Source organism: Papio anubis, chromosome 4, assembly GCF_008728515.1.
Source record: "Papio anubis isolate 15944 chromosome 4, Panubis1.0, whole genome shotgun sequence".
NCBI classification, from domain to species: domain Eukaryota; kingdom Metazoa; phylum Chordata; class Mammalia; order Primates; family Cercopithecidae; genus Papio; species Papio anubis.
Genome location: NC_044979.1, coordinates 135,558,595 through 135,571,432, shown reverse-complemented (window position 1 = coordinate 135,571,432; position 12,838 = coordinate 135,558,595). Strand labels below are relative to the sequence as shown.

Sequence of the window (12,838 nt, the reverse complement as noted above, 5' to 3'; positions counted from 1 at the left end):
AGGAGAATCGCTTGAACCTGCGAGGTGGAGGTTGTAGTGAGCCGAGATTGTACCACGCGGGTAACAGAGCAAGACTCTGTCTCCAAAAATAAATAAATAAATAAAAGAATGAAAGTCTATTATTAGATACGATTTATAGCTGTTTTCTCTGTGGGAGGGTTTTTGGGCAGAGAAGAGGCCCTGGGCTGGGGGTCAGGAGGGGGAAGGAGTTCCTTGAACCTCATTTGAGTTCCAGCAATGCTCTCTCTTCTCTGCATCTGGAATTCCTAGGTGAGAGGGTCCCCCAGCTGAGCCACGGGAGCAGGAGGTTCATTTGGTCACCCACAAGGTGGGACATTTACTGTCACCGGAGGCCGCCCCCACTCACCTTTGCTGGCGTTGGAGATGCTGACCCAGCCTAACCAAGCTCTCAGAGAGCTGTGCCCAAAGTTGGCTCCCTCATTGAACAAGCCACCAGGAGGGCCAGGTTCTGGGGACCAAGGGAGCAGCCTTGTACCCCAGCATGATCGACTCCCAGTCCCTAGAATTCCCGGGGCACCAAGGGCATTGGAATGTCAGATTTAGCGGGTCCTGAGGGCCAGGGCTGGCAGGCATGCCCAGTGCTCTCGTGGGCACACCAGGGCGTGTCGGCTCCACTGCTGTGTGCCTGGGGGCAGCTCGCTTTCCTCTGCTCTTACAGCTGCCAGGCCAAGGGAGGAGGCGATCCTTCACTCGGATGTGCCAGGACAGGTAGTAGTGTTGCTGACTCATCGGATGTCCTGAGAACACACACACATTCCTGCCGTGAGCATTGTGGGTTGACATCTGTATTCACCAGAACTTTTTTGGAAATGCAAATGACATTGTCCCTCAAATAGGTTTAGGAAAAAAAAAAAGGCCAGGCGCAGTGGCACACGCCTGTAATCCCAGCACTTTGGAAGGCCGAGGCGGGAGGATTGCTTGACCCCCGGAGTTTCAGACCAGCCTGGGCAACATAGTGAGACCCTGTCTCTACAAAAAGCTTGTAAACATAGCTGGGGGGTTGGTAGCATGCACCTGTGGTCCCAGCTACTCGGGTGCCTGGGAGGTTGAGGCTGTAGTGAGCTGAAATCGTACCACTGCACTCCAGCCTGGGCAACAGAGTAAGACCGTCTAAAAAAAAAAGAGAGAGAGAGAGAAAAAACAATTGTGAGATTTGTTGGTTGATGTAAACGAAGAGCTCAGCTAGGCACGGTGGCTCAAGCCTGTAATCCCAGCACTTTGGGAGGCTGAGGAGGGCGCAGATCATGAGGTCGGGAGATCAAGACCATCCTGGCTAACACAGTGAAACCCCGTCTCTACTAAAAATACAAAAAATTAGCCGGGCGTGGTGGCGGGTGCCTGTAATCTCAGCTACTCGGGAAGCTGAGGCAGGAGAATGGCATGAACCTGGGAGGCGGAGCTTGCAGTGAGCCGAAATCGCGCCACTGCACTCCAGCCTGGGCAACAGAGCAATACTCCATCTAAAAAAAAAAAAAAAAAAAAAGAGCTCAAGTGACCAGCTTCAGGCTCAGCTGGATCCAGGCCCTCCTGGGGACTCAGCTCTGCTGTCTCTGTGTTGGCACTGTTCCCTGGCAGGCTCTCCCATGCGGTGACCAGAATGGCTCCTGCAGCTTCTGGCTTGTATCCTACACCCAGGCAGCCCCAGAGCAGGGAGAATTCTTCCTGAAGGTTTCAGCCACAGCCCAGGCTCTGGGACGCCTCACACGATCTTCCCTGATGGCCAGGCCTGTGTTATGTATCCCCTCTAGGAGTGGGAATGAAGTCAACCCACATAAGTCATATGAGTCAAGGATGGGGAAAATATAGACCAGGAGCGGTGGCTCATGCCTGTGATCCCAGCACTTTGGGAAGCCAAGGGGAGGATCGCCTGACGTCAGCAGTTCGAGACCAGTCTGGCCAAGATGGCAGAAACCCCCTCTCTACTAAAATACAAAAATTAGCTGGGCCTGGTGGCAGGCACCTGTAGTCTGACCTACTCAGGGGCTGAGGCAAAAGAATTGCTTGGACCCAGGAGATGGAGGGTTGCAGTGAGCCAAGATCATGCAACTGCACTCCAGCCTGGGTGTCAAAGTGACTCTGTCTCCAAAAAAAAAAAAAAAAAAGGGGGAAAAGAGACTGGCTCACGCCTGTAATCCCCGCATTGTGGGAGGCAGAGGTGGGAGGATCACTAGAGGTCAGGAGTTCGAGACCAGCCTGGCCAACATGGTGAAACCTCATCTCTACAAAAAATACAAAAATTAGCCAGGCATGGTGGCGGATACCTGTAGTCCCAGCTACTTGGGGGACTGAGGCCGGAGAATCGCTTGAACCCAGGAGGCAGAGGTTGCAGTGAGCTGAGATCGTGATGCTGCACTCTAGCCTGGGCAGCAGAATAAAACCCTGTCTCTAAAAATAATAATAACAACAAAATTAATGGAGAAAAGGTTTCTTCAAAATCTGCGACTGCAGATATGGCTGGACAGACAAGGGCATCTCCTGTATCAGAGATTTCCTGTGTTTCTGAGGTCCAGACGTGAGGATGCTTTTGCCTGGAATCCTCCATCTGACTATGGTGCTCTGAATTTCCTCTCCCCATTGGATGGTGCTCCCCAGGGCAGAGGCTAAGTCCTACCTACAGCTCTGGGGCAGGGATGGGGCCTGGCTCATGGTGAGCCTTCCGGAAACATTGGGTGCATTAAAGTTTGTGAGTATAGGATAGTGGGGAAGAGGCCTGGGGCTGGGGGACTTGTCCACCTCTCCGGCCCCCTGCAGCCAGTCCCATCTTGCTGCCCCCGATCCCCTAAACAGATAGCGTCATACCTGGAGGCTTTGCTCCTCTCCAGAGTCCCTTTTGTCCTGTAAGCTCTTCTCTGCTTCATCATAATGACACAAAGCTGGCCAGGCATGGTGGCTCACACCTGTACTCCCAGCACTTTGGGAGGCTGAGGCGGGAGGATCACTTGAGGTCAGGAGTTTGAGACCAGCCTGGCCAGCATGGCAAAACCCCGTCTCTACTAAAAATACAAAAATTAACCAGGCGTGATGACGGGTGCCTGTAATCCCAGCTACTTGGGAGGCTGCAGCAGGAGAATCTCTTGAACCTGGGAGGTGGAGGTTGCAGTGAGCCCAGTAAGCCGAGATGGTGTCACTGCACTCCAGCCTGGGCCAGAGAGTGAGAGTCTTATCTCAAAATAAATTAAAAAAAATAAAAATTAAAACACAAAGCTTTTGATCCTGAGGTTACTGTGCTAGCAAGCATCACACTTTTTTTTTTTGGCCATGATTAATATGTAATCATTGCTTTTAGGCCTTTAAAAAATATTTTGTTTCTATTATTTATAGAGAACAGGGTCTCACGATGTTGCCCAGGCGGGTCTTGGACTCCTGGGCTCAAGTGATCCTCTTGCCGTGGCCTCCCAAAGTGCTGGGATTACAGACATGAGCTACCACACCTGGCCCTTTTTTTTTTTTTTTTTCTGTTTTCTGTTTTTTGAGATGGAGCCTTACTATGTCACCCAGGCTGGAGTGCAGTAGTGTAATCTTGGCTCACTGCAACCACCGCCTCCTGGGTTAAAGTGATTCTCCTGCCTTAGCCTCCCGAGTAGCTGAGATTACAGGTGCCTGCCAACACGCCCAGCAAATTTTTATGTTTTTAGTAGAGATGGGGTTTCCGCCACGTTGGCCAGGCTGGTCTCGAACTCCTGACCTCAGGTGATCCACCCACCTTGGCCTCTCAAAGTGCTGGGATTACAGGCATGAGCCACTGCGCCTGGGCTTTTTTTTTTCTTTTTTTTTAAATTTTAATTTCCGGCCGGGCACGGTGGCTCACTCCTGTAATCCCAGCACTTTGGGAGGCCGAGGCAGGTGGATCACCTGGGGTCAGGGGTTCTAGACCAGCCTGGCCAACATGGCAAAACCCCGTCTCTACTAAAGATACAAAAATTAGCCGGGTGTGGTGACAGGCGCCTGTATTCCCAGCTACTCAGGAGGCTGAGGCAGGATAATTGTTTGAACCCAGGAGGCAGAGGTTGCAGTGAGCTGAGATCACGCCATCACACTCCAGCCTGGGGAACAAGAGTGAGACTTCGTTTCAAAAAAAAAAAAATTTAGGTACCGGGGTACATGTGCCGGATGTGTACATAGGTAAATGTGTACCATGGTGGTTTGCTGCACCTATTAACCCATCACCTAGGTATTAAGCCCAGCATGCATTAGCTATTTTTCCTGATGCTCTCCCTCCCCTCACCCTACGCTTCAACAGGCCCCAGTGTGTGTTACTCCCCTCTCTGTGTCCATGTGTTCTCATTGTCCAGCTCCCACTTATAAGTGAGAGCATGCGGTGTTTGGTTTTCTGTTCTTGCGTTAGTTTGCTGAGGATGATGGCTTCCAACTCCATCCATGTCCCTGCAAAGGACATCATTTTGTTCTATTTTATGACTGCTTTTTTTTTTTTTTTTTTTTTTTTTTTTTTGAGACAGAGTCTCGCTCTGTCACCCAGGCTGGAGTGCAGTGGTGCCATCATGGCTCATTGTAGCCTCTGCCTCCCAGGCTCAAGCGATCTTCCCGTCTCACCTCACAAGTGGCTGGGACTACAGGCATGCGCCACCACGCCTGGCTAATTTTTTATTTTTTATTTTTCTCTAAAGATAAAGTCTTGCTATACTACCAAGGCTGGTTTCAAACTCCTGGCCTCAAGCAATCCTCCTACCTTGGCCTCCCAAAGTGTTAGGATTACAGGTGTGAGCCACTGCTCTCAGCCCTTTTAGGGCTTTTTTTTTTTTTTTTCTTTTGAGACAAGAGTCTCGTTCTGTTGTCCAGGCTGGAGTGCAGTGGCGCGACCCTGGCTCACTGCAGCCACCGCCTCCCGGGTTCAAGTGATTCTCGTGCTTCAGCCTCCCAAGTACCTGGGACTATAGGCGTATGCTACCCAGCCTGGCTAATTTTTGTATTTTTAGTACACACGGGGTTTCACCATGTTGGCCTGGCTGGTCTTGAACTCCTGACCTCAAGTGATCCACTCACCTCAGCCTCCTAAAGTGCTGGGATTACAGGCGTGAGCCACTGCGCTTGGCCCCTTTTAGGGCTTTTAATGACCATAGTCAGCGTGCAGCTCACACTTTGAAAAGGTTTCACTCTGTCACCCAGGCTGGAGTGCACTGGAGCTCACCGCAGCCTCGAACTCCTGGGCTCGAGCGATCCACCAGCCTCAGCCTCCCAGAGTGCTGGACTGACAGGCCACTGTACCCAGTCTAAAAATGGTCTTTGTTGCAAACAGCTTGATGCATGCTCGTGGGATAGAGGATGAAATATCTTTCACTTGTAATAAATTTCTGCAACCAAAATTAAATAAAGACACAAAGCCTTCATGGTGGGAAGGCAGGCAGAGGTTGTGGCTAGATGGCGGCCTGGTGTAGAGTTGAGGCAGGTAACCCCACACCAGGACACTGGGGAAGGCATAAGCCTCTCTGTGTGTTTGTCCTGCCCCTGCAGTAGAGGGGGTGTGTGCTGGGATGGTGAGTCCGGGAATATGGCCTCCAGCGGCAACGTGGCGGTGAGCTGATGGTGTTGCAACGCGCAGCCGAGGAAGCTAAATCGGGAAGTTGCAGTGAGCTGATAGGTTAAATCGGGTGTTGCAGTGAGCTGATAGGTTAAATCGGGTGTTGCCTCGTCCAGCCCACCTCAGGGGGGGGATGTGTGGTGCTCACTAGCCCTTGAGGGTCTGGAAATGCCCATGAAGCATATGGGATCTCTCTCCTGTCTCTGCCCGCAGGTGAGTGAAGATGGCAGAGAGGACGTGACCAGCACTCACCCTTGACCACCTGCCCAGTGGCACCGCCATGCAGAAGCCCAGCGGCCTGAAGCCCCCCGGCCGTGGGGGGAAGCACTCCAGCCCCATGGGCCGGACGTCTACTGGGTCAGCTTCATCCTCGGCGGCGGCGGCCACTGGCTCCAAGGAAGGTATGTGGCGCCAAGGATCGGGGATGAAGGGACTGGCTACATGGGATGAGCGTTCTTCTGGAAGAACCCCAGGAGCACAGGCCACTCTGTGACCAATCTGATGGGAGATGCTGAGTGTCGTGAGCTCCCGTAATGGGGTCTGAGGTTGGCAGAGGCTTCCCCAGGGAGGGGAGCTGAGGTCTGGAGGGTGAATAGCTGATGCACTAGCTGAAGAGGAAAAGGGCTGGGTACGGTGGCTCATGAATGTAATCCCAGCACTTTGGGAGGCCAAGGTGGGCGGATCACTGGAGGTCAGGAGTTTGAGACCAGCCTGGACAACTTGGTGAAACCCCATCTCTACTAAAAATACAAAAATTAGCCAGGCATGGTGGCAGGTGCCTGTAATCCCACCTACTCAGGAGGCTGAGACAGGAGAATCACTTGACTCTGGGAGGCAGAGGTTGCATTGAGCTGAGATCACGCCATTGTACTCCAGCCTGGGCAACAGAGCGAGATTCCGCCTCAAAAATAGAAAAAAGAGGGAAGGGTGTTCCAAGTAGAGGGAACAGCACATGCAAAGGCTCAGAGGCAGAAAGGAGCGTCATGAGTACAGAAGAGGGAGAGAGCGTGAGTGTGGCTGGGGCAGTCTGCTGCGATGCAGGTGGACCTGGGTGACTTGGAGGTGTGCAGGGAGTTTCATTTTCATCCTAATAATGAGAGCTGCGGGAGGGTTTAAACCAATCAGCTGTGGGAGTATGATGGAAGGAACTAGCAGCAATTTCTTACCCATTCTCTGCAGTTTCAAAAATTGTGATTGAGCTGGGCATGGAGGCTTATGCCTGTAATCTCAGCACTTAGGGAGGCTGAGGTGGGAGGATCACTTCAGGTCAGGAGTTCAAGACCAGCCTGGCTAACATGGTGAAACCCTGTCTCTACTAAAAATACAAAAATTAGCCGAGCATGGTGGCGGGCACCTGTAGTCCCAGCTACTCCGGAGGCTGAGGCAGGAAAATTGCTTGAACCCAAGAGGAGGAAGTTGCAGTGAGCCGAGATCATACCACTGCACTCCAGCCTGGGCTACAAGAGCGAAACTCCATTTAAAAAAAAAAAAATGACGAGTGTTTCTTACTTATCACTTTGATAAATGATGCTGTGATGAGCATCTTTGTGCACAAAGCCTGGCTTTGATGACACTCCAGCCAGCAGGATAGGTCTCTGCCCATCTCATCTGATTGGCACAAAGTTTGGAGAGACAAACACAGCCGGGGCCAGGCTGGACAATCTGGGTCCTGGGGAAGGGGGTCAAGGAAAGTTTGAGCCAAAGTCATGGGCAGTTGGCAGGACCGGGTCCCTGGCAGAGCCAAATGGGCAGCATGAAAGGGCGAGGAAGATGCAGCGTGAGGCCCGTGGGCAGAAGCACATGGGAAGGGCCTGCCCAGTGTGGCCTTGTGAAGGCCCAGGCTCTGCCTCCAGGATGGCAAATCCTCTCCAGCAATGAGAAGCCAGACAAGAGAAAATTCGGGGGATGAGGTAGGGTGGGGAAGAGGTGTTCCATGTGGAGGGAATGGGTGATGCAAAGGCCCTGAGGCTGGAATGAATTTGGTTTGTTAAGAAAGAAAAAGGCCGGGGACGGTGGCTCATTCCTGTAATCCCAGCACTTTGGGAGGTCAAGGCTGGTGGATCACCTATGCCAGGAGTTCAAGACCAGCCTGGCCAACATGGTAAAACCCCGTCTCTACTAAAAATACAAAAATTAGCTGGATGTGGTGGCACATGCCTGTAATCCCAGCTACATAGGAGGTCGGGGCATGAGAATTGGTTGGACTCGGGAGGCGGAGGCTACAGTGAGCCGAGATCATGCCACTGTACTCCAGCTTGGGCAACAGGACAAGACTCTGTCAAAAAAATAAAAAAAATAAAATAAAATAAGCCAGCATGGTGGCTCATGCCTGTAATCCCAGCACTTTGGGAGGCTGAGGCCAGAGGATCACTTGAGCCTAGGAGTTCCAGAGCAGCCTGGGGAACATAGTGAGACCCCATCTCTACCAAAAAAAAAAAAAAAGTTTAAATTAGCCAGGCATGGTAGTGTGTGCCTGTAGTCCCAAGTACTCGGGAGGCTGAGGCGGGAGGATCGCTTGAGCCCAGGGGTTGGAGGCTATAGTGAGCCATGATCACACCACTGCACTCCAGCCTGAGTGACAGAGCGAGACCCTAAAAAAAAAGAGAGAGAGAGAGAGAAAGAAGAAAAGTCTGGATGGAGAGTGTGAAAAGAGGTTAGGGAGGGCAGCAGGGGCAGACCTGAAGGACACAGGGTTTGGGTTTGTTTTACGAGTGGTGGAGGCTGGGCACAGTGACTCAAGCCTGTAATCCCAGCTCTTTGGGAGGCTGAGGCGGGAGGATCACTTGAGGTTAGGAGACCAGCCTGGCCAACATGATGAAACCCTGTCTCTACTAAAAATACAAAAATTACCTGTAATCCCAGCTACTCGGGAGGCTGAGGCAGAGTCGCTTGAACCTGGGAGGCGGAGGTTGCAGTGAACTGAGATTGCGCCACTGCATTCCAGCCTGGGCGACAGAGTGAGACTCCATCTCAAAAAAAAAAAAAAAAAAAAAGGAAAAAGAGCAGTGGGGGCCGGGCACGGTGACTCAAGCCTATAATCCCAGCACTTTGGGAGGCTGAGGCAGGAGGATCGCTTGAGCAGTAGAGTTTGAGTCCAACCTGAGCAACACAGCAAGACCTCGTCTCTACTGAAAAAAAATTAGGCACGGTGGCGCATACATGTGGTCCCAGTTACTTGGCAGCCTGAAGTAGGAGATCCGCTTGAGCCCAGGAGGTCAAGGCTGTCGTGAGTTTTGATCACACTACTGCACTTCAACCTGGGTGACCGAGCAAGACCCTGACTCAAAAAAACAAAAAAAGGATGGTGGGAACGGCTGGAGGACACCAATGGAAGAGTGATGGGACCTTGTTAACGATCCTTGGGCCACTGTGCAGAGAACGGGTTGTAGGGTTAAGAGCCAGGTGGGGATACCAGTGAGGAGGCCGTGGTTGTCTGGGGGTGGAGGGGGCTCACTACCATGAGTGGGCAATCAGGGAAGACTTCCTGGAAGAAGCTTGAATGAGCTCAGCCTTGAGAATGGGGGCAGGGCAGTGGGTGGAGTTTGAAAATGAGAAGAGGAGGAGGAAGGACCTGCAGGCAGTGGGGAAAGGGCATGGGCGAAGGCACCCAGTGGGCTGAGCTTGGTCCAGTGAGGAGTGGGGCTGTGTAGTCTAATGGCTGGAGAAGGGCACCTGCCTGGCCCAACCCTGGGGCTGGCGTATGGCATGCAGCGAGACTTATTGAACCTTCTGGGTACTTTCCCCTTTGTTCCTCCCTGATTTAGAGAGGCATAAATTCTGGCTGTGATCCAGCTGTCATGCCCCTCCTAGCCCTGCTCCTGCTGTGTGACCCTGGGAGAGTGGCCTAACCTCTCTGAGCCACAAATGGGATAATAGCATCTCCCTAATGGGATCAAGTGAGTTAATGAACATAGAGTGCCTACAGGTAGAAAACTCATTACAGATTAATTTCTTTTCCTTTCACCCATCCATCATCTCATTACAGGAAAATTTGAAAGTGATAAAAGAAAAAAATGTCCATTATCCTTTAAACTTCTCCCCTCCCCCTTACCACTTAACCTCATCACTGCACAGCCTAACCAGGATTCCGTTAAGGATGGACCATGTTTATTGTGGTCCCATAGGATTCTAACAGAGCTGAGCATTTCCTGTCGCCAACATTGGCAGTTCCTGAGTTTTAGCCATTGTCATGTTGCAGCGCAATTACTTTATTTTATTTATTTATTTATTTATTTATTTATTTATTTATTTATTATTTGAGATGGGGTCTCGCTTTGTCACTCAGGCTGGAGTGCAGTGGCGCGATCTTGGCTCATTGCAACCTCCACCCCCTGGGTTGGAGCGATTCTCCTGCCTCAGCCTCCTGAGTAGCTGGGACTACAGGCGTGTGCCACACAACCAGCCAATTTTTGTATTTTTAGTAGAGACGGGGTTTCACCATGTTGGCAAGGCTAGTTTCAAACTCCTGACCTCAAGTGATCCACTGGCCTCGGCCTCCTAAAGTGCTGGGATTACAGGCGTGAGCTACTGCGCCCGGCCTCCATTTTTTAATCTTCTTCTTTTTAAGAGACAGGATCTTAGCCAGGCACTCACGCCTGTAATCCCAGACCTTTGGGAACCCAGGGCAGGCGGATCACCTGAGGTCAGGAGTTCGAGACCAGCCTGTGCAACATAGCAAAACCCCATCTCTACTAAAAATACAAAAACTTAGCTTGGCATGGTGGTGGACGCCTGTAATCCCAGCCCTTTGGGAGGCCAAGGCAGGTGGATCACCTGAGGTCAGGAGTTCAAGACCAGCCTGGGCAACATAGTGAAACCCCATCTCTACTAAAAATACAAAAAATTAGCCTGGCATGGTGGTGGATGCCTGTAATCCCAGCTACCTGAGAGGCAGAGGTTACAGTGAGCCGAGACCACACCACTGCAGTCCGGCCTGGGCAACAGAGTGAGACTCTGTCTCAAAAAACAAAGAGACAGGAGACAGGATCTCGTTATATTGCCCAGGATGTACCTTCTGGCCTCAAGGAATCCATCCTCCCACCTTGACCTCCCAAAAGTTTGGAATTACAGGCGTGAACCACTATACCTGACCCATTGTTTATCTTTGTTGTTGTTGTTTTTGTTTGTTTTTTTGAGACGGAGTCTCACTCTGTCGCCAGGTTGAAGTGCAGTGGCGCGATCTTGGCTCACTGTAACCTTCGACTCCCTGGTTCAAGCCACTCTCCTGCCTCAGCCTCCCGAGTAGCTGGGATTACAGGCGCCCACCAACACACCCGGCTAATTTTGTATTTTTAGTAGAGACAGGGTTTCACCATGTTGGTCAGATTGGTCTCCAACTCCTGACCTCAGGTGATCTGCCCGCCTTGGCCTCCCAAAGTACTGGGATTACAGGCGTGAGCCACCGCGCCTGGCCCCGGCCTAGATATCTTATGTTCAGATGTACAAACACTTCCCCTTGTGTTACAGTTGCCTTCAGCATTGAGTACCGTAACATGCTCAACAGGTTTGTAGCCTGGGATCCGTGGGCTAGACCATACAGGTTTGTGTCAGTACACTCTGTGATGTTCACAGGCCAATAAAATCGCCTAATGATGCATTTCTCAGATGGTATACCCGTCATTAAGTGATATGTGACTGTATTTCCTTCCAGTCTTTTTTCCTATTACACAAGTTGTTGTTTTATTTATTATTTATTTTTATTTTTTGAGATGGAATCTCGCTCTTTCGCCCAGGCTGGAGTGCAGTGGCACGATCTCTGCAACCTCTGCCCCCTGGTTTCAAGCAATTCTCCTGCCTCAGCCTCCCAAGTAGCTGGGATTACAGGCGCCTGCCACCATGCCCGGCTAATTTTGTATTTTTAATAGAGACAGAGTTTCGCCATGTTGGTCAGGCTGGTCTCAAACTCCTGACTTCAGGTGATCCTCCTGCCTCGGCCTCCCAAGTGCTAAGATTACAGGTGTGAGCCTGTGTGCCCGGCCACAAGTTGTTGTTTTAAACAGCTAAATTGTGCATTCTACTTTTTTTCGTCTTATTGCATACTATGGGAAGCACCTCCCTGTGCTACTGCAATATCACCTGCTGTCATTTGAGTGGTTCCCTGGAGGGAACGGACTGTAGTGTGGTGTGTGGCATGCCACCTGTTTCCTGGTCACATTGCCCGGTGGTCTGGGGATGGGGGCGAGGACTACCTGGGGTCTCCACCCTCAAAGCTGTCCCAGAGGGAGAAAGTGTCCCTCCGAGAATCCCCAATTGACTGGGGAGCCACACCTTGTACCTGACCTTGGAGATGGTGGCAGCAGAGGCCGTGGCTGGGCTGGATGGTGTCCTTTCCCCCCACTGCACCCTGGCTGCTGCCTTTGCGCTGCTGCCTTTGCAGGGCAGAACCACACTCCCAGGCTGGGGAAGGAGGTGGCCAGCCGGGAGCAAAACCGAGTTGGCTGAGGCAGCCAAACCCTGGTAGAGAGAAAGGGAGAATTCTGCTGCCCGGGCTGCTTTTGTTCCTGTTCCAGGATCTCGAGAAAAAAAAAAAAAGCCTCTGGGAAGAGTGACAGGTGGAAGAGCCAGGAAAGGACAGTCCCCCCAGTCCTGTTGGTCCATCGGGCTCCCTCACCCACCCATGCAACTGGCTGTCTGTTCTCCAAGGGGCTGGAGGTGGCCACACCCATCAGAGGCTGGGACCCTGGGCAGTGGGCAGCTCGAGATGCGTGTGGCAGAGGCCAGGGCCCGGCGGTGGTTTATGGGGAGGGGAGCACACTGGAGTCTGCTCTGGGAACAGGGCTGTGGCTGTCTCCCAAAGTATGAGCTCAGCCTCCAGCAGAGGATCTGGCCAAGGGACGGGGCCTGGACCAGCGCCCTTGCTGCCCACCCAGTGGAGAGGGGAGGTCCTGTGTCCTCAGAGCTGTGCCACACAGGGAGCAGCATTTGAGGGGGACCTTTGAGAGGATCTCTCACACTAGGAGGTGGCGCAGGGCTACAAGGGAGAGGTGGTCAGAGAGGTGGGCAGGAGGGCGGTTTGGGATCCACCTGGGGGCAAAGTCCTGGGTGGAGCAGCGTGGCGAGGGACAGCCTGGCTGGGTGTGACCGAGCACACCTGGAGGCTGCTGCAGACGGGGCAGTCAGGGATGGCCTGGCTCCAATGGTGACACTGGAGCAAGGATTCAAGTGATAGCAGGAGTTGCCCCGGCTGCCATTCAGGGAAAAGCATCTAAGCAGAGGGAACAGGCTGCAAAAGCCCTGAAGGCCTGGCGTGGTGGCTCACGCCTGTAATCCCAGTACTTTAAG

The 12,838-nt window shown here is 52.2% G+C and overlaps 1 protein-coding gene across 6 annotated transcripts in view; it reads left to right on the top strand.

Moving 5' to 3' along the window:
- Positions 1 to 12,838, top strand: part of CLIP2 (CAP-Gly domain containing linker protein 2) — a 112,174-nt gene that overhangs the window by 23,680 nt on the left and 75,656 nt on the right. For 3 of the 6 annotated variants that reach the window (XM_031665468.1, XM_031665473.1, XM_031665469.1), the window contains one exon: positions 5,771 to 5,958. In XM_031665468.1, coding sequence (XP_031521328.1) covers positions 5,838 to 5,958 — 121 coding nt within the window. In that variant the 5' untranslated portion in view covers positions 5,771 to 5,837. Of the gene's footprint in view, positions 1 to 51; positions 793 to 5,770; positions 5,959 to 12,838 lie in introns of those variants that run through there. The other 3 variants (XM_031665471.1, XM_031665470.1, XM_031665472.1) reach the window with 3 other exon arrangements.